Here is a 21911-nt window from a genome sequence, read left to right as displayed (position 1 = left end):
TAGTTTTATTAAAAAAACAATATTTTGAAATTTTATCCTGACTTTTTTGGAATATCATTATATTTCTCTGGACCTCAGTTTCCTCAGCAGGAAAATGAATGAGGTTAGACTGTCCATGTTTACGGACAGTGCAATCAATTTCATGATTGTCAGTCATCCTCTGGAAACGCCCATGTGAGACCACGTGCAGGCTATAGTGCCCTCTGGTGGTGATTACTTCATATTACAGCCACAAGTTTCTTTTTTTTTTTCTGATCACGTGACTGAGAGGCACTGATCACGTGACTGAGCATGCACTGATCACGTGACTGAGAGGCACTCCACAAGTTTCAATGACAGATTTCAGTTGAGTTCAGTTGCTCGTGTCTGATTCTTTGCGACCCCATGGACTGCAGCACGCCAGGCTTCCCTGTCCATCACCAGCTCTCAGAGCATGCTCAAACTCATGTCCATTGAGTCAGTGATGCCATCCAACCATTCATCCCCTGTCTTCCCCTTCTCTTCCTGCCTTTAATCTTGATCATTCCAGTGAGTCAGTTCTTCGCATCAGATGGCCAAAGTATTGGAATTTCAGCTTCAGCATCAGTCCTTCCAATGAATATTCAGGACTGATTTCCTTTAGGATGGACTGGTTTGATCTCCTTGCAGTCCAAGGGACTCTCAAGAGTTTTCTCCAATACCACAGTTCAAAAGCATCAATTCTTCAGTGCTCAGCTTTCTTTATGGTCTAACTCTCACTTCCATACATGACTATTAGAAAAACCCATACCTTTGACTAGGTTTGCTGTGTCAGCAAAGTAATGTCTCTGCTTTTTAATGTTCTGTCTAGGTTGGTCATAGCTTTTCTTCCAAGGAGCAAACGTCTTTTAATTTCATGGCTGCAGTCACCATCTACAGTGATTTTGGAGCCCCCCCAAATAAAGTCTGTCACTATTTCTATTGTTTCCCCATCCGTTTACCATGAAGTGATGGGTCTGGATGCCATGATCTTAGTTTTCTGAATATTGAATTTTAAGCCAGCTTTTTCATTCTCCTCTCTCACTTTCAAGAGGCTCTTTATTCATTGTTTTCTGCCATAAGAGTGGTGTCATCTGCATATCTGAGGTTATTGATCTTTCTCCTGGCAATCTTGATTCCTGCTTGTGCTTCATCCAGCCCAGCATTTTACATGATATACTCTGCATAGAAGTTAAATAAGCAGGGTAACAATATGCAGCTTGAGGTACTCCTTTCCTGATTTGGTACCAGTCCATTGTCCATTACTGGTTCTAATTTTTGCTTTTTGACCTGCATACAGATTTCTCAGGAGGTAGGTCAGGTGGTCTGGTGTTCCCATCTCTTTCAGAATTTTCCACAGTTTGTTGTGATCCACACAGTCACAGGTTTTGGCTTCAATAAAGCAGAAATAGATGTTTTTTCTGGAATTCTCTTGCTTTCTCTATGATACAACAGATGTTGGCAATTTGATCTCTGGTTCCTCTGCCTTTTCTAAATCTAGCTTGAATATCTGGAAGTTCATGGTTCACGTACTGTTGAAGCCTGTCTTGGAGAATTTTGAGCGTTACTTTGCTAGTGTGTGAGATGAGTGCAATTGTGCAGTAGTTTGAGCATTCTTTGGCATTGCCTTTCTTTGGGATTGGAATGAAAACTGACCTTTTCCAGTCCTGTGGCCACTGCTGAGTTTTCCAAATTTGCTGGCATATTGAGTGCAACAGTTTTACAGCATTATCTTTTACAATTTGAAATAGCACAACTGGAATTCCATCACCTCCACTAGCTTTGTTTGTAGTGATGTTTCCTAAGGCCCACTTGACTTCGCATTCCAGGCTGTCTGGCTCTAGGTGAGTGATCACACCATCATGGTTATCTGGGTCATGATGATCTTTTTTGTATAATTTTGCTGTGTATTCTTGCCACCTCTTCTTAACATCTTCTGCTAGGTCCATACCATTTCTGTCCTTTATTGAGCCCATTTTTGCATGAAATGTTCCCTTGGCATCTCTAATTTTCTTGACGAGAACTCTAGTCATTCCCATTCTATTGTTTTCCTCTATTTCTTTGCCTTGATCACTGAGGAAGGCTTTCTTACCTCTCCTTGCTATTCTTTGGAACTCTGCATTCAGATGGGTATATCTTTCCTTTTCTTCTTTGCCTTTAGCTTCTCTTCTTTTCTTAGCTATTTGTAAGGTCTCCTCAGACAACCATTTTGCCTTTTTGCATTTCTTTTTCTTGGGGATAGTCTTGATCACTGCCTCCTGTATAACTGTCTTCCCAATATTTTGCAATCTAATAGAAAAAATTTTCTGCTTAGAATTGTAGAATATGTAAGCTGAAAAGGACCTTAGAGATTACCTAGTCTTATTTTCTCATTTTACCAATTAAAAGTAGAAAAGTTAGATGAATACTGGACTTTAAAGTTTTCATTTTTCTTATTTTTTAATTGGGGTTAAATGCACATGATGTAAGTGTTTATAGTGAATGATTCAGTGGCATTTAGTATATTCCCTATGTTGTGTAACCTCCCCTTTATTTTTTTAATATGTATTTATTTTGGCTGCACTGGGTCTTAGTTGGGGCACATGGGATCTGCAGTCTTCGTTGCGGCGTTCTAAGTCCTAGAGCAGCACATGTGATATAGTTCCCTGACCAGGGATTGAACCTAGGCCCCCTGCATTGGGAGTGCGGAGACTTAGCTACTGGATCACCAGGGAAGTTTCTACCCTTTATTCTTAAGCGCACACATAGCTCAAATCTTAAAAATAATTCTTACATGGTTAATGCAAAAAAAAAGAAAAATCAAAATGTGTTCCTTCCATATAATGTTTGTTTTTCCTAATTATTGACTTCTCAGATTGTCACTTCAGAGTGGTACTTAACGAGTAAGAAAGGAGGAAATGAAACGGTTCCTATGTCCTTCCAGTTGGAAAAATATGAAATAGATCAGCTTAGAAAATTAACATGTTGAACTTTTCTCCCATTTGCCTGTTGATTGTATTGTCCAGGCTTGTCTCTTACCAAATTTTAGAAGTTATGTCATTGCTAATATCTCTTGAGATTGTCTCAATGCAAGATTTAATGTTTTATTTCCAAAGTCCTATTTACTTAGAAATGGGGGAAACTTTTCATGCAGGTTTCATAAGAAATTCATAAGTTATCAATCATTATTTTAAGGTCTTTATGTGTGGCATAATTTAATGCTATTACAAGTCTATAAATGTTGAATCCAGGTTTTAGAAATTATTTCTAAATGGAACCTCCATTATTTTGGCGTTCATACCCAACAAATCTCTGTCTCCAGTTAGCGTCTGGCTACATAAACAGCAATGTGATGGGAAACGCTGAGAGTGACTGAACTTGGAAGGGGCAGCCCTGGGTGAAGGTTGGGGGTGGAGGAACTTGATGGGTCGAAGGCCTGTGAGTCTCCTTAGAGCCTTAACATTCACAGGAGTCCCGCAGAATGTAAACCCTGCCAAGACTTTAGACTTCATTACTTCCCTGTCCTCGACAAGCACAGTTTAATTGAACATTAAGCAATTTGATCTCTTTCACCTAATAAATCGAGCAAATTCAATAAACATAAATCCTGCTAATGATAAAGCTGACTCTGGTGGGGCTGAGCTCATCAGCATTCATGGTTATTACTCTCCCCGGAATTATAGTCACAGATGCTTATTACCAAACTGAGTACTCACCTGATGCTTACAGTCTTAGGAATGTATTTAATAATTTTCTTCTCAGGGTTTCAGAAGGGCAGCTGTGGAACAGAAAGATCATGGTTTTGCAGGCAGACTAAGAGTCAAATCCTTCAACTAATCTAGGACAGTTTTGCTGTAAACCTTAGCTTTCTTATTGGAAACAAAAGGAGCTAATTACAGTTACTGCATAAGATTCTGAGATTTAAAGGGAAAAGTGTGTGATTCTGCTCCTCCGGCAGTCCAATGGTTAGGATTCCACGCTTCCATTGCAAGCAGTATGGGTTCAATCTCTGGTCGTGGAACTGAGATCCTGTATGCTATGCAGTGTGACCAAAAAAAATTAATAAAGGTGAAAGTGTGTGCAAAAGTATATAGCACCTGGCACACCAGTGCTATAATAATAGTGGACGTTAACTAACTTTCCCTTTTTTTTTTTTGACTGTCCTTTAGCAGGGGTCTGTAGCAGACAGTGTCTGCATACTCCTTGCATTTTCCCGAGGCTTTCTTATCCATTTTACATGCCTGGGACTCCGAGGCACCATCCCTCCTCCTCTTCACCTGGCTGACCCACTTCTGTAGATGCTCACCTCCAAGGCAAAACCTTCCCCAGCTCTTCCTGACTGACTCCAGGCACTGCCCCTTCTTCATGCATTATCGCATATGTCAGAGTCCTGTCATTTTATCCTTCCTGTTCCTCCCAAACCCCATTCTGCCTGTTAATATTCTCAGCCTCTGGTTGGATGAGTGAGTGAGTCAATCACTGAATGGAACAATAAATTTCCTTTAATGCTGCTAAGGCAGCGTACCATAATCTATGTTCAGTAGATAAAGCTCAGAGAAAGGTTTCCAATCCAAAGAACAGGAAGCAGTAGGACTAGAACTCAGGGCTTTGACTCCGGGTCCTTTCTCTTTTTAGGATACCCAGTTTTCTCTCCCAACTCGGCAGGCCTTGACATCAGAAGAGCAGGGTTGCTGTCTGTTCCGCAGGCACTGCTGGTAAGGGTTTACTCTCTGAGAATGAGCATAAGCAGACAGATGTCTTCACTCCATAAGCTGTGGCACTGCCAGGATAATCCTCTTTGATGTTCCTTCCTCTGTCCTCGGTATTGGACAGTATGTTCTGTAAATGGTCAACATTTATCTAATTCCATAGCTTTCACTAATTTCAAAGAAAAATGCCTACTATACTGCTGGCTCAGCAGCCATTAGGATAAATCTTCATTCTCCCCATCTCCTCCCTCCACATCCGGGTGTGTATGTGTTCCAAACACCATCATCAATTAATAATACATGTGGAGGCCTGTAGGAAAAACACCTAGAAATATATGACCCATTTTCCTTTATGCATATGGATTGGTCCTTCAGTTCACTTCAGTCGCTCACTCATGTCTGACTCTCTGCGACCCCATGAATTGCAGCACACCAGGCCTCCCTATGTGTCACCAACTCCCGGAGTTTACTCAAACCCATGTCCATCGAGTCTGTGATGCCATCCAACCATCTCATCCTCTGCCATCCCCTTCTCCTCCTGCCTTCAATCTTTCCCAGCGTCAGGGTCTTTTCAAAAGAGTCAGCTCTTCGCATCAGGTGGCCAAAGTATTGGAGTTTCAGCTTCAGTCTTTCCAGTAACATCCAGGACTGATCTCCTTTAGGATGGACTGGTTGGATCTCCTTGTAGTTCAAGGGACTCTCAAGAGTCTTCTCCAACACCACAGTTAAAAAGCATCAATTCTTCAGCACTCAGCTTTTTTTACAGTCCAACTGTCACATCCATACATGACCACTGGAAAAACCATAGCCTTGACTAGACAGACCTTTGTTGACCAAGTAATGTCTCTGCTTTTTAATATGCTATTTAGGTTGGTCATAACTTTCCTTCCAAGGAGTAAGCATCTTTTAATTTCATGGCTGCAATCACCATCTGCAGTGATTTTGGAGCCCAGAAAAATAAAGTCTGACACTGTTTCCACAGTTTCCCCATCTATTTCCCATGAAGTGATGGGACCGAATGCCATGCTCTTCGTTTTCTGAATGTTGAGCTTTAAAACAACTTTTTCACTCTCCTCTTTCACTTTCATCAAGAGGCTTCTGAGTTCTTCTTCACTTTCTGCCATAAGGGTGGTGTCATCTGCATATCTGAGGTTATTGATATTTCTCCCGGCAATCTTGATTCCGGCTTGTGCTTCCTCCAGCCCAGCGTTTCTCATGATGTACTCTGCATATAAGTTAAACAAGCAGGGTGACAATATACAGCCTTGATGTACTCCTTTTCCTATTTGGAACCAGTCTGTTGTTCCATGTCCAGTTCTAACTGTTGCTTCCTGACCTGCATACAGGTTTCTCAAGAGGCAGGTCAGGTGGTCTGGTATTCCCATCTCTTGCAGAATTTTCCACAGTTTATTGTGATCCACACAGACAAAGGCTTTGGCATAGTCAATAAAGCAGAAATAGATATTTTTCTGGAACTCTCTTGCTTTTTATGATCCAGCAGATGTTGGCAATTTGATCTCTGGCTCCTCTGCCTTTTCTAAAACCAGCTTGATGCACGATACCGGATGCTTGGGGCTGGTACACTGGGACGACCCAGAGGGATGGTATGGGAAGGGAGGAGGGTTCAGGATGGGGAACACATGTATACCTGTGGCGGATTCATTTTGATATATGACAAAACCCAATACAATATTGTAAAGTTAAAAAATAAAATTAAATTTTTTAAAAAAAGAAAAAAAAAAAAGAAAATTATGCCTATGTCCTAAGTTTGTCTTGAGAGTCAATAAAGTTGTGTGATCAAGAAAAAATAAATAAAACCAGATTGAACATCTGGAATACGTTCACAGTTCACGTATTGCTGAAGCCTGGCTTGGAGAATTTTGAGCATTACTTTACTAGCATGTGAGATGAGTGCAATTGTGCAGTAGTTTGAGCATTCTTTGGCATTGCCTTTCTTTGGGATTGGAATGAAAACTGACCTTTTCCAGTCCTGTGGCCACTGCTGAGTTTTCCAAATTTGCTGGCCTATTGAGTGCAGCACTTTCACAACATCATCTTTCAGGATTTGGAATAGCTCAACTGGAATTCCATCACCTCCACTAGCTTTGTTCGTAGTGATGCTTTCTAAGGCCCACTTGACTTCACATTCCAGGATGTCTGGCTCTAGGTCAGTGATCACACCATGGTGATTATCTGGGTCATGAAGATCTTTTTTGTACAGTTCTTCTGTGTATTCTTGCCACCTCTTCTTAATATCTTCTGCTTCTGTTAGTTCCATACCATTTCTGTCCTTTATTGAGCCCATCTTTGCATGAAATCTTCCCTTGGCATCTCTAATTTTCTTGACGAGATCTCTAGTCTTTCCCATTCTATTGTTTTTCTCTATTTCTTTGCATTGATTGCTGAGGAAGGCTTTCTTATGTCTCATTGCTATTCTTTGGAATTCTGCATTCAAATGGGTATATCTTTCCTTTTCTCCTTTACTTTTGGCTTCTTTTCACAGCTATTTGTAAGCCCTCCTCAGACAGCCATTTTGCTTTTTTGCATTTCTTTTTCTTGGGGATGGTCCTCATCCCTGCCTCCTGTACAATGTCATGAACCTTCATCCATAGTTCATCAGGCACTCTATCTATCAGATCTAGGCCCTTAAATCTATTTCTCACTTCCACTGTATAATCATAAGGGATTTGATTTAGGTGATACCTGAATGATCTAGTGGTTTCCCCCACTTTCTTCAATTTAAGTCTGAATTTGGCAATAAGGAGTTCATGATCTGAGCTACAGTCTTCTCCCGGTCTTGTTTTTGCTGACTGTATAGAACTTCTCCATCTTTGGCTGCAAAGAATATAATCAATCTGATTTCAGTATTGACCATCTGGTGATGTCCATGTGTAGAGTCTACTCTTGTGTTGTTGGAAGAGGGTGTTTGCTACGACCAGTGCGTTCTCTTGGCAAAACTCTATTAGCCTTTGCCCTGCTTCATTCTGTACTCCAATGCCAAATTTTTCTGTTACTCCAGGTGTTTCTTGACTTCCTACTTTTGCGTTCCAGTAATGAAACGTTCCTATAGTTAGGAACTAGTTCATTCATAGTTCATTATAGTTCCTATAATGAAAAGGACATCTTTTTTGGGTGTTAGTTCTAAAAGGTCTTGTAAATCTTCATTGAAGCGTTCAATTTCAGCTTCTTCAGCGTTGCTGGTCAGGGCATGTACTTGGAACCATGATATTGAATGGTTTGCCTTGGAAATGAACAGAGATCATTCTGTCGTTTTTGAGATTGCATCCAAGTACTGCATTTCGGACTCTTTGTTAACTATGATGGCTACTCCATTTCTTCTAAGGGATTCCTGTCCACAGTAGTAGATATAATGGTGTTCTGAGTTAAAGTCACCCATTCCAGTCCATCTTAGTTCGCTGATTCCTAGAATGTCGACATTCACTCTTGCCATCTCCTGTGTGACCATTCCCAATTTGCCTTGATTCATGGACCTAACATTCCAGGTTCCTATGCAATATTGCTGTTCACAGCATCGGACCTTGCTTCTATTACCAGTCACATCCTGGGTGGTGTTTTTGCTTTGGTGCCATCCCTGCACTCTTTCTGGAGTTATTTCTCCACTGATTTCCAGTAGCATATTGGGCACCTACCAACCTGGGGAGTTCATCTTTCAGTGTCCTATCTTTTTGCCTTTTCATGCTGTTCATGGGGTTCTCAAGGCAAGAATACTGAAGTGGTTTGCCATTCCCTTCTCCAGTGGACCACGTTCTGTCAGACCTCTCCACCATGACCCGCCCATCTTGGGTGGCCCCACATGGTATGGCTTAGTTTCATTGAGTTAGACATGCTGTGGTCCGTGTGATCCATTGGCTTGTTGTCTGTGATTGTGTTTTCAGTCTGTCTGCCCTCTGATGCCCTCTCAGCGCCTACCGTCTTACTTGGGTTTCTCTTACCTTAGACATGGGGCATCTCTTCATGCCCTCCAGCAAAGCGCAGCTGCTGCTCCTTACCTTGGACGTGGGGTATCTCCTCTCGACTACCGCCCATGAGTTTAGGCATGGGGTAGCTCCTCTTGGCCGCTCCTGCACCATGCAGCTGCTGCGCCTTACTTCTTTATTTGAAAATGATGCACTTGAAACTTCAGAGCACTCGGTTTTCAGCCCTGATGTGTGGAGAACAAAATACAACCTCTTCATCATTTTTAATAGCAGCTGAATTTAATCTGCCTCAGTCAGAGACTTCACCTCCCAATGTCCTCACATGCCAGAGTGGTATTGTGACATGTGACTGTCCAGACCAGCCCTGCAGATGTGTCTGTCAAAAGGAATGGAGATTTCCTGCCAGGATATGTGCTTGCTATTGCTGTAGACAGTGGGGGCCTCAGACCTCCTGGCTCCAGGGGGCAATTTTTTAACTTTTGTTTTTCCCATTTAAAATCAAAGTGGCATCATATGTCATGTGAATCTGCCATGCCAGGGAGATGAGTGTGAGCCATGGCCTGGATCTTGTTTAGACCACGTGGGCGGTGGTGGCCCACACCATCCCACGTGTGTCACTCAAAGCTCCGATCAAGAGCTTAACAGCTATGCCTCCCGAGGTGAGGAGTGCAATGAGTGGGGCTTTGAGGTGTGACTGTTTCCACTTCTCCTTCTTTTCATGTTCATATGCAGCTAGATCCTGGTAGGACAGGTATAGTGTCCTCGAAATGGCATTTGCAGCAAAAGAAATCCTTAACATCACAGTTAGGGAATTCAAGGTTAAGATTTGTTTTGTTAAGTCTTGACAAATAATTGTCTATTTGTCTAAAACTGGTTTTCAAAAAACAGCCTGCTTTCTTTACTTTGGAGGTCTTATTTCGATGAGACCTCCATAGGTACAGATTGATTTATTTTTTCTCCTGTTAATCTGTCTTGTATCAGTTTAATTATTAGACCAGTCAAAAGAATTCAAGAGGGGCAGAGGGAGAATTTCCCCTTCCCCAGCAATGGCTTTTTACCATAAAAATTTTAATTGAAATGTATAAAATGCAAAGGGTTATTCTTTAAAAGTAGAGAGTAAACAAAGCAATCCAGATCATAATGTGACTCTCTAGAGATGGTACACTGACTTTTCATAAAGTAGTGGAATAAAATTTTGCTTGTATTCATCATAATAAAAAAGAAATGACTTTTGCAGTGCAAAGTACAAGCTCTTTCTTTGCATTTAGCCCCAGACAACTAGATGGTGCTTAACTAGGTGCTTAATTTGTTGTTGTTGTTTTTCAAATCTGTATTTATTTGGCTGTGCTGGGTCTTAGTTGCATCATGCAGGATCTTCAGTCTTTGTTGCACCATATGAACTCTTAAGTAAGGTGTACTCTTAAGTACCCTGCTTAAATAAGGAATATCTTGCAGAAGGTAAAAGACTTTGCTGCTAAGTCACGTCAGTAGTATCCGACTCTGTGCAACCCCATAGACGGCAGCCCACCAGGCTCCCCGGTCCCTAGGATTCTCCAGACAAGAACACTGGAGTGGGTTGCCATTTCTTTCTCCAATGCAAGAAAGTGAAAAGTGAAAGTGAAGTCGTCAGTTGTGTCCGACTTTTAGCGACCCCATGGATTGCACCTACCAGGCTCCTCCATCCATGGGATTTTCCAGGCAAGAGTACTGGAGTGGGCTGCCATTGCCTTAGGGACAAAAAAAATCTGTTCATTTTTACATGTTGAACTGGATGAAATGGCAGCCAAGAGATTCTCATGGGCTCCCATCAGGAGTTGTGGAAATTCAGAGATCTGCTGTTCCTGGGCTCCATGCCATCAGCCAACCACAACTCACTGCCTCCCCAAACTGGACAGTAGCCATGACCCAACCCTAGGGATGAACAAGGTGAAGTACCTCCAAGCTCGATGGGTTCTGGTTGTGGCTTGGGATGCTCAGAGACCCAGGACATGTTAAAAAGGTGCATGTGCCCTTACCCAGGACTCACTAGAAAATTCCATGATAGTCCAGTTGGTCCCTCGAGGTCCCTGCCAGCCACTCGAGGCATTCCTGAAAGGCTGAAGCATATACTAACAACTGCTGAACATCAGTTTTCCCCTGTATTATGTGTTCTATTGGTCTGGTGTTAAAATGTGCTGTTGTTCATACCTTATCCCTGTCTGACCAAGTGATTAAATTTTCCCAAACAGTCATTAGTTTTTGAGATGAAATGCATGAGGACGTCTTTATTTACTGAGTTGGAGTTTCCCTCCATCTATTTAAGAATTCTTGATCTTGAAACAATATCTAAAAACAGCTAGAGGCTGTGCTTTCATTGCTCGTAATTTCTTGTGCAATTCTTAGACCATTGACAACTACCTTTGAAGTTTTGCTGACACTAAGATTTCTATCAATCATTCTGTCATTGAAAATCCTCATTTACTTCCAGATGTTCAGCAGGGCCTCGAGTGATTTTTACCTAAAGAGAAAAAACCGTAACCTCCATTTTCTTGGTTCTTCAGAATTCATGAACAATTATGTAACATCTCACTTTTTAAAATACCTATTTTTTGTTTGGCTGCACTGGGTCTTAGCTGTGGCACGTACATCTTTGACCTTCCTTGTGGTATACGGGCTCTTTTAGTTCTGGTATGCAGAGTCTTGTGGCGTGTGAACTCTTGGTTGCAGCACGTGGGATCTAGTTACCTGACCAGGGATGTAATCCACACCTCTTGCATTGGGTGTGGAGTCTTAGCCACCAGAATACCAGGGAGGTCCCTCATCTCATTTTTAACACAGAGGCAAATAGGAATTATCCCCATGTGACAGATGTGGAAACTGAGACTTGCTAAGTTGCTTTCCAACTGTTAAGTTGGAAAGTGAAGTAGCACAATCAGAACTTGAACTCCTGCTTCTGCCTTGGAAGCCCAGGTTCTTTCCATTACCCACTGTTCATGTCAACCTCGACCCTGGCCAAGAATGAGAGCGGATGCGTGCAATGGGAGAGGCAGCATGGATGGATTAGAACAGACCCATTCATGCTCCCAGAAAAATAACTCAAAATGCATGCCCCAGTGTTGAGGGGACTGCAGGTCATCTTCAAATACAAAAGAGTACATCTAACACAGAAGTGTTGTTTTGAAAACTCACCAGAACTACCTTGACATCTGGCTTGTTAATATGTAGAGAATGTGAAGCAGCAAAGGACAGTAAGTTCTAGGAAGTTGAGGGAAAAACACATATCCAGGGATGGAGGGAAGGAGGAAGCAGCAAACACCAAAGGTCCCCCCACCCGCATTACCATCCTCTGCTTCCCTTTGCAGCCTGGGTCACATTCAGAGCCTTCCTTAAGAACCACTTGGTGGTCCCCAAACATAGCTCATAGGTTGCTTTTGTGACGCCTTTGGGTTTTTGTTGTTCATTTGCTAAGTTGGGTCTGACTCTCTGTGACCCCATGGACTGCAGCACACCAGGCTTCACTGTCCTCCACCATCTTCCAGAGTTTGCTCAAATTCATGTCCATTGTGTTGGTGGTACTATCTAACCATCTCATCCTCTGCCGCCCCCTTCTCCTTTGGTCTCAGTCTTTCCAGCATCAAGGTCTTTTCCATTGAGTTGGCTCTTCTCAGGTTGCCAAAGTATTTAGAGATTCAGCATCAGTCCTTCCAATGAATATTCAGGATTGATTTCCTTTAGGATTGACTGGTTGGATCTCCTTGCAGTCCAAAGGACTCTCAAGAGTCTTCTCCAGCACCACAATTCCAAAGCATTAATTCTTCAGCGCTCACCCTTCTTTATGTCCAACTCTCACATCCGTACATGACTACTAGAAAAAAACAGTGTTGATTATATGGACCTTTGTTGGCAAAATGAAGTCTCTTCTTTTTAATACACTGTCTAGGTTTGTCATAGCTTTTCTGCCAAGGAGCAGGCATCTTTTAATTTCATGTCTGCAGCCACCATCTGGAGTGATTTTGGAGCCCAAGAAAATAAAATCTGCCACTCTTTTCATTTTCCCCCATCTATTTGCCATGAAGTGATGGGACCAGATGCCATGACCTTAGTTCTCTGAATGTTGAGTGTCAAGCCAGCTTTTTCACTCTATTTTACCTTCATCAAGAGACTCTTTAGTTCCTCTTCACTGCCTTTGGGTAAGTGCTTTTTAAAATCCCAGATAGCTTCTATGAAGTAAATCCCACTCATGAAGTACTACCTTTCCCAGGAAGCTGTTCCTAAACATCCCATAGGAACAGAAGTCCGTTCCTCCTCCACTCCTCCCCAATTTGATCCCTTCCTTTTGTGATGTTAGATGGTGAGAGCTTGGAGAGTGGAGGCTGCATGGTCTAGGGGAAAAGCCACATGCTCCAGGCCTCATCACCAGGTGCCGGAGAGGAGTGTGCTGCTCAGCCATCTCTGGACTAGGTTTACAAAATACGAACGCGAATTAATTTTAATATCTACTCTTGATCACAGCTGTGGCCTGCATATAAAATCTTGAGTCTCCCTTTCAGATGTACAACAAATGTATATAAAAAGAGATAAGAGAACACGAATGACCTCAGTGTGTCAAACTTGTAAACATTTCTGTGATCTTGCCCTCACAGGGAAATCCTTTATTCTTCCCTTTCAGACTTTAAGCAGAACTGACAACCATTTGTGTTCTCTTTGTTTGAAGCTTTATTTTTGTGAGTCAAGGGTCTTTTTCCAGGTTTAGCTTTCTCCTTAATAACATTAATACTTCTTATGAAATGATTTCATAGAAGAGTGCATGGGAAGTCGCGGCGGGGAGGGGGTGTTGTTCCTGGAATGCTTCCCACCAGGAGAGTTTGTAAGAAGGGACAACCATAATTCTGCCATGTCTGATGGTTCAGGATCTTTTCTGGCTTTACACTCCCTTCTTTCACTTTAGGAGAGAATGTGTAGGTGTGTACACATATGCATGGATGTGCACACACACCCACACACCTTTGACCCCTTTGAGGAGGGGCGATGGAAGAAAGCCTTGAGAATTCACCCTCTTGCATCAGTGCTTTGCTTTAGTTTTGTTATGGAAGGAAGCAAAATAGAGGAAAGCTCCTTCAATCTGTGGTCCAGGCAAGTGCGGCTGCTGCCTTTTGTGGCTGTCACCTGTGTGGCGGCCCTAAGAGTGTCCAGCCAGTCCTGGGGCTGGCTGACCCGCAGCTCTCAGTTCTGGTACAGCTGTTGACATCTGGGGAGCCTCAGAATTTTCACCGACTGCTAGGGTGAGTCCTCAGGCAGTATAGTTTTTGTAAAATGTGCATTCAGAAGATGAAGCTGTCTCTTCTAAAGCTTTCCTTTCTAGATCTTCTGAATAATTCTGCACCAACATACAGGAAAGAGCCTGGGACCACGAAATGCAGTGAAAAGGTGATCACTTCATGACAAATGGAGAACCAAGATCCCATGTGCTGGATGGGTCCAGTGAGAAGGACTAAAGGAAGGGCTTAAGTTGGCCATGGATAAGGGAAAATGGCCTCAAGAAGTGGTAACTGCAGATGAATTTAGCTAAGGTTCAGAAGAGGCAAGGACAGAGATTACAGAGGAGCTGAGATAGGTGTAGGAGAGGAAGAAATGTTACATGTACAACCTTGAGCCGCTGGACTGAGATCAAATATGGTGCTGCCTCATACCAGCTGTCATTTAACCACTGTGTGCTTCTATTTCCTATTGATAAAATGTGGATAATAGTTTTTCATAGGATGGTGTAAATATTTTAATGAATTAATGTTTTAAGTGCTTAGTAGCTGGCACAGAGCAAACATTATACAACTATTAGCTATTATTACTAGAGCCATTACTTCATTATCACTGTTATAATGAAGGACCAGGTCTTGAGAAGTATAATCATACCCACTAAATTCAAATGGTACTTAGTAGCATCCTTGCTTGGTGTCTCATTTTTAGATCACCAGAAATTTTTTTTTTTTCTGTTTCCAGTGAGTGGGAAAATGTGTATCTGTAAAAATGACTGCTTTATACATTTAAAATGTTTTGATGAAAACCCCTGATGGGTTCAGATAAAGCCATTCTTCCAAAGGCTTGCTGCACTCTCCGATGGTTTGATTTTTCAGTTCTTTACTCTCCTGGAATGCATTCTACCAACTGTTCAGCTACTACTGGCATCTATGTTCAGAGTCTTAATTGTGCTGTAGAGTATGAATCGTATGTGGGTGTGCAGAGCACCCGTAAAGGACACTGAGATGTCTGAGGATCGGGAGTGTGCGTGGGAGGCAGGGGCACACGGTGGGTGAACGCACCCACGTGTGAGCAAACAGTGATGGTGTGTCACGGTTTTTGTCCTGTCTTTTGTAGACGACTATGCCCAGCTGTGTAACATCCCCGTCACGGGACGCCGGCGGCCATATGGACGGGATGCCTTGGTTGACTTCAGTGAACAGTATGCTCCCGAAGCTGATCCCTACTTTGTTCGAGACCGTAAGCAACATTTTTTTACTCTGAAACTAGATTGTGGTTTTGAAGCTTAGTCAGTGGTTCTCAAAATGCAGTGCCTGGGAACTTGTAAGAAATGCAGGTTTGTGGGTGATGCTATAGACCTGCTGAGTCAGGAACTAGGGTGAGACCCACCCTCTGAGTCATCCTTATGGACGCTCAAGTTTGAGAAGCACTGGATCATATTAAGAGTCTCACTGCTGGGAACGCTGTATGTTTATTTTCTTTACAGAAAATCATCTTCCTATAATTTCCACGACAAAGTCATTTCTTTACCCCTGAAGTGGTGGCCTCGCTTAAGGGGCAGAGTTTTCCTAATAGTTTGGTTGTATCTTGACAAGCATTTAAATGGGAAGTAAAACAGTTGCTCTCTCCTGGTCAGAGATGAATTTTTAGAATTCATTTGTGACGGGTTTACTAAGTAAGAAATGATGATGTGTGATGGCTTTTCCTGGATTTGTGAGCAGAGTTTAAGTGTGAGGTGGAATGTGTATGTGTGAATCCTGTTCCCATTTAGAAAGTAAATGCCTGAAGGTACCACCGGAGTGTCCTGGAGAGGGGAGCCACACAAGCTAAATGTGTCTGTGGAAGAGACCAGAGCTTGCAAATAACAGATGAGTTACGTGAAGTCCGAAAAATGGGATGGTACAAATTGCGATATCAGTAGACAGGAGGCGGTCTGCCTTCCCGAATGGGACGACGGCAGTATACTCCAGGTGCCCGGCCCACACCCTGCAGACCAGAGTGCTGACATCATAAAATACGATGAGGCGGTTCTTTTTTATCACCTTTGCACATGGCAGACTAGCCATGATCTGTGTCCTGAGCAGCAGTACGAGCTTCATGGCTGCCTCTGGAGCTGCTTCTGTTCCGAGTCCAAGAGTGTTTCCCTCCCTCCTTTCTTTCCTTTTGTTTTTTGAAAGGTGCAGTATGTTGATCCCTCAGCTGACCTAAAACTGCTTTAAAATTTCCAAACAGCATGCTATTAAACCAGCGAGGTTGGGTCTTCTAGATCTGAGTGAGTGTAGAGCGTTGGCAGTATGCAGAAGGCCTCTGGTGCCCTTGCCCAGCTATCCTCTCAGGGTAACCACTATCCTAACTTCTAACACCTTAGATTATTTCTTTTAATCAACCACAGATAACCATGTCCTACTTCAAGAAATATGCTTAAATACATTGGCGGCTATAAGACTGTGCACTTAGGATTTCTACACTTCTGTGTATATGTTATAGGTCAGTAAACACTTTAAAAAAGAGAATAAATATTAAAATTGAAAAAAGTACAGTTTTGCCTGCCTGATAAATCCAAAATAACAGGGTAAATCTATATGTAACTGACATAATCTCATGCTTGTGTGTGTAGCCTCTAATGCCTTACAGTTCAGATGCCACAAATTTTAATGTTGAAATGTTCTGGCTTAGGTATTGGCTTATGTACCTTTTTTTTTTTTTAAATGCTGTCATTGCTTTAAAATGTAAAAAAAAAAAAATCCATTACAAATGTTAAAAAATAAACACAGTGGTATCAGACCAATTTTCTATTTAGCAACATAGGAAATTGTGATGCAGTTGCAGGACCCCAGCTTTAACTATGTAATGGCCTTTAAAGTTCTTGTGAATTACAGAGAAACAGCTCCTGTTTCTCTGCTCAGGATTGCAGGTTGTTTGCCCCTGCTGAAGACAGGGTAAGTAGTGAAAGAGGCTGAGATTTCTACCAACCTTGTGATCCACCCTGTCCTGTCTTTCTGTTTAAGAAAGTTGAGCTAATGACTGGTGTTACCTTAAGTTAGAGATCAACTTTTCTTATAGCTGACCAGACAGTAAAGTTTGTGGGCTTTGCATACTATATAGTCTCTTTGCGGCTGATATTCAACTCTGCTCTGCTATTAGGAAAGCAGCCACAGACAGGTATTAGTGAACCGGTGAGGCTGTCTGTGTTCCAGTAAAATTTCGTTTACACAAATAGGTAGCAAGAACGATTTAGAGCAGGGCTGTGTGCTTTGCTGGTGTTTCGGAGTCCTGTAGAAGTATTTTGGGGAGTCTGTTTAATGTGTGTGTAGGAGTTTCAAATTTTAATTTATTTCTTTCTTAAAAGTTTACTTGTGTATTATAGGAAACCAAAAAACAAAGTCATCCTTAGTCACAAGCAGTTTACTGTTTGTGTCCTTTCAAGTCTCATTTGTGTGTTTATATAACTAAGCATCCATTTTTGTGTAATTAAAATCATATAGTTATGTATCATGCTTTTACACACGCATGAATATTTACCATTTCAATGTCCCAAAGCTATGAGTATTTTGATACACTATACCAACTCAATCTGGAAGGAAATATATATATAGATATATATAAAATCTTGCTACTCTTGGTAAAAATTTCAGAAAAGACAAAAATGGCAATAAGTCTCTAAATAATGATATTGGCAGAGGTATGAATAAAACGCTGCTTTCCCTTAATGTTCAATTAAAGATAAAACAACAAAGTATTAATATAATGCTTCTAAGATGATTCATTATCCAGTCTAAACTATTAAAGTATTAGCAAGGGGGTATACTTCCATTGAATTAATGACAATGTATTCTTACAGTTTAGCCAAGACATGCACACACATACATCCCTCCCTTTATACTTCCTTCTGCCCCTATGCTGCCAACCCAATGAACAAGTCCTGATGTACATTTCTGAGACAGTTTAACAATTCCATGTCTAAGATGCTGCTTTTTTTAAATCAATTACAATGAAATTATATATTGGTTAACTCACTAGCTCTATTTTTTACCCCACATTGTTACCTCAGGACATGTAAAAAGCCACCTCAATGTATGGCAAAAAAACCACAATAATATTATAAAGTAATTAGTCTTCAATTAATTTTAAAAAACCCTATGCTGTAAAATAATGTTAGATCTTACAGCTGCATAAGCAATGATGTTTTGCTGCCCCCTGCAGTTCCACTGGAGAATTACTTCAAAGGCCAATTAGTTCTGGCCCTGCTGCTGCTAAGTCGCTTCAGTCGTGTCCGACTCTGTGCAACCCCATAGACGGCAGCCCACCAGGCTCCCCTGTCCCTGGGATTCTCCAGGCAAGAACACTGGAGTGGGTTGCCATTTCCTTCTCCAATGCATGAAAGTGAAAAGAGAAAGTGAAGTCGCTCAGTCGTGTCCGACTCTCAGCGACCCCATGGACTGTAGCCCACCAGACTCCTCCATCCATGGGATTTTCCAGGCAAGAGTACTGGAGTGGGGTGCCATTGCCTTCTCCGAGTTCTGGCCCTAGGGAGATTTTTTTTTCTTCCCCCTGAAAGCTAATCCATGGTAGTAGCTTCAGAAGCAGGGGAGAGGATGAAAGGCCACATGTTTTGGGGTCATCATAAATTTATATTTACAACTTCCCTTTCTATAAAGAGAACTAAAATATTCTTAACACCTGGTTACATTGCTTTTGTATTGCTAAACTGGCTCTCTCTTTAAACTGATTCAGAACTAAACAAGAGCGTCTTTGTTTTCTTAAAAAAAAGTTTTTGGGTTTTCTCAATAGAAGTATGATGTATTTTTCTCATTTATCAGGATGTTTGGAGTCCCTTTAACTGCCTTTAGCCTTTGATCCCCCAAGGGCCCTTTTGTAAGGCTCCTTCCAAAGCCAGAGCAAACAAACAGGCCTTATTCAGGCAAGGCCAGCCTGGCTTTTCTCTGCTCTTGGAACACGCAATCAAACAGAGCTGCCTCCAATGCTCGTGCCTCTTAGCAAATACCTACACTGATCATGAATTCCATTGGTTCCATCCTGAAAGATGTTTTGACGTTTGCCCTACTGAGAACTTGGGAAACTTAAAATCTTAGACAAGATGTTAACTAAAGGCAAAAAAAAAAAAACACCCACACACATACACACACACACACCTACATGCTGTATTATGTGATTTTGATTCAGAACATCAGAATTCAAAATGTGGGGCTAATCTGTACAACATACTAAGTTTGTAACTGTAAATACTTAATATCATGTACAAATATATTCGCTTAAATTTCAATGCTATCTTTAAGGTACTGGAAATATGTATGATGAACCATAACCTTAAAATCATGTTTTTAAAACTGGTGTTAAGAGGATGAAGATTTGTTCCTTGCCTCCTGTTTGTTCCCTTCCAGGTTTTCTGAACAGCTTTGAGGAGTTGCAGGCGGAAGAATGTGGCATCCTCAATGGGTGTGAAAACGGTCGCTGTGTCAGGGTGCAGGAAGGCTACACCTGCGATTGCTTTGATGGGTATCACCTGGATATGGCCAAGATGACCTGTGTCGGTAAGAGCCATGTGTATCTGATGGGAAATCATCCTTTTCCTGAGACGCCCTGTGGCTGGACATCATGTAGTCTAGTACATTAAAGATTTGCAGCGTTTCAGTTTGGGAAGATGAGAAAAATTCTGGAGGTGGATGGTGGTGACGATTGTATAACAATGTGAAGGTACTTACCACCACTGGACTATCCACTCAAAAATGGTTAAAATGGTCAATTTTATGTTCTGTATATTTTACCCTGATTTTTAAAGAAGTACTTAAGAATTCATACAAATGGTACATATGGAGGAAACACCAGAACATTTGGGGTAATTAGACACTTTTAAATTGAGCTTTTGACTCAGTAGCAAACAGTGTTTTCCCTGAACACCTGATGCCAGCATGAGGGACATATAGATGAAAAAGAAAATGCTTCCATTTTGGAGAAAGTGTTTTTGTTTGTTTTTTTTAATAAAACTCTCACGTAGCATTCTCTTTTACCTTTAAGAGAACAGTAAATGGGGTTTTTTTCCTTCCTGTGTAATTGATGCTGTGTTCCTGAGCCTGCTGGCCTCCATGCTGAAAGACCTTTGACTGCAGGGTGTTGTTTTTTTTTTCCCCTATTTTTGTGGCTGTTTTTCTCCCTCCTGTAGTTTTCCCACTTCAGTTTTGTTAGTCTCAGTCTGTGGTGGTCCAAAAATAGGTAACCCAGGTTGTTACACGTGTTTCAGGGGCATAAAAGACTTTCTTTCCTGTGGAAAGAAATCTAAGAAAGTAACTTAAGCCTTGAGACAAGCTTCTTGGAGGCTCTGTATTTCTCTTGACAACCTAACTGCTCTTCTACATCTGCAGAAAGGGATTTAGAAGTAAGATAGTTCTAGTTTTCTTGACTATAAAAACTCAAGCTGACAAAATGGTCCCTTTATGGTCAAATGGTCCATGTCAGATAACAGGGGAGTATCCAAGGGATTCTAGAATTTCTTTCCCTTTTTGCGATCTAGAAGGTCATATTTACCTTGCATAAACAGACAGTAAGAGGAAAGACTACACAGCTTACCGTGGAGAGAGCACGGAATAGCCGGCTGTGTTTAGGCAGGGCCTCAGGTAAGCTGTTGATTGTTTCTCCTCCCGGAGTGATGGGAAAGCTTGCTTACCTCCGTGGTTTGGCTTACTGCAGATGTCAACGAATGTGATGAGCTGAACAACCGGATGTCTCTCTGCAAGAATGCCAAGTGCATCAACACCGAAGCATCCTATAAGTGTGTGTGCCTGCCGGGCTTTGTACCTTCTGACAAGCCAAACTACTGCACTCCATTGAATACTGCCTTGAATTTAGAAAAAGACAGTGACCTGGAGTAAGAGAGAAGCTAACATAACCTAAGCCTGTATACTCTGCACTGTGTAAAGGAGAAAGAGAAATGTATTATACTTCAGACACTGCACCTAACCCAAAATGCTGGAAATACGGAAACATCATGGAGTTGTATATCCTCAGAAGGGAAAGGATTCAGTGTGAGCCTGAGTGGTGTGACAGACCAAATGGACATTTCTCTGAAAAAAAAAAAACAAAACAAAACAGTATATATAGTCTGTTCATATGTAAAATTTAGTGGAAAAGAGGCAGAACAGTGCTGTTATTTTAAACAGAAGGTTGTATTATTATGTTTTTGTTTTGATATTTTTTACTATTGCTTGATTAAATCTGGCATTTAAATAGTGGTGGAAATATTTTATAAGATTTTCATTTTTTGGTCATGCAGTTCCTTGGCTAGTTTCTTTTTCAAATGTCAAGTGCAAAAGTCTTCGATAAAATATTGTTTATTATAAGTAATGTTACACAGGGTTATGCTATTCCAGGTCTGGAAGATTTTTAAAATCCAAATTGTCCTGTGGAGCAGGCGGTGATTGTTTCAAAACTTTTATACACATTTGGAGAAAAGGACTTTATATTTACGACGTGTTGTCTGATTTTAATGTCCATTCTTAGCCAAGCTGCTAGTAGGTGTTAATTGGATCCCTTTCCTACATTGAAATGGAAGAACTAATGAATGAGCTTACATTAGTATTGTAATGTATAAAGTAGGACCAGCAAATTTTTTAAAAACTTGATGATCCCAATATATTTACCACTGTATGTTAAAGCAAAATAAATCACCATTTTTTTAGAAAATTTCTACCTCAGAGTTATGTCAATGAGCATATGCATACCAGTTATCCACCCCACCACCAATGGTCTTTTATGAATGTGGAGTCTTTTCCAGGTTAATTGTTAAATTTGTTATATACTGTTATGGGTGGAATTGTGTCCCCGGAATTCATGTTGAGTCATGTCCCCTCAGTACTGTGACTGTATTTTTAAATGAGCTAATGACCATTAAAGAAGGTCATTGGGGTGGGCCCTGATCCAATAGGGCTGAGGTCTTTATATGAGATTAAAACACACACAGGAAAATCATGGGAAGACACAGGGAGCCAACAGCCATTGTCAAGCCAAGGAAGGAGCCTAAGAAGAAAATTCTTCAATA

At 41.4% G+C, this 21911-nt stretch overlaps 1 protein-coding gene across 12 annotated transcripts in view; it reads left to right on the top strand.

The window, feature by feature from the left end:
- The window catches only part of LTBP1 (latent transforming growth factor beta binding protein 1), a 456910-nt gene extending 435360 nt beyond the window's left edge, over positions 1 to 21550 (top strand). For all 12 annotated transcript variants that reach the window (XM_070379745.1, XM_070379744.1, XM_070379747.1 and 9 more), the window contains 3 exons: positions 14975 to 15097; positions 19261 to 19410; positions 20564 to 21550. In XM_070379745.1, the coding sequence (XP_070235846.1) occupies positions 14975 to 15097; positions 19261 to 19410; positions 20564 to 20745 (455 nt within the window). In that variant the 3' untranslated portion in view covers positions 20746 to 21550. The remainder of the gene's footprint in view (positions 1 to 14974; positions 15098 to 19260; positions 19411 to 20563) is intronic.
- The last annotated feature ends 361 nt before the right edge of the window (positions 21551 to 21911 follow it).

This window comes from Bos mutus, chromosome 11 (genome assembly GCF_027580195.1).
Source record: "Bos mutus isolate GX-2022 chromosome 11, NWIPB_WYAK_1.1, whole genome shotgun sequence".
In the NCBI taxonomy this organism is placed as follows: domain Eukaryota; kingdom Metazoa; phylum Chordata; class Mammalia; order Artiodactyla; family Bovidae; genus Bos; species Bos mutus.
This window is presented reverse-complemented; position numbering and strand designations above follow the sequence as displayed.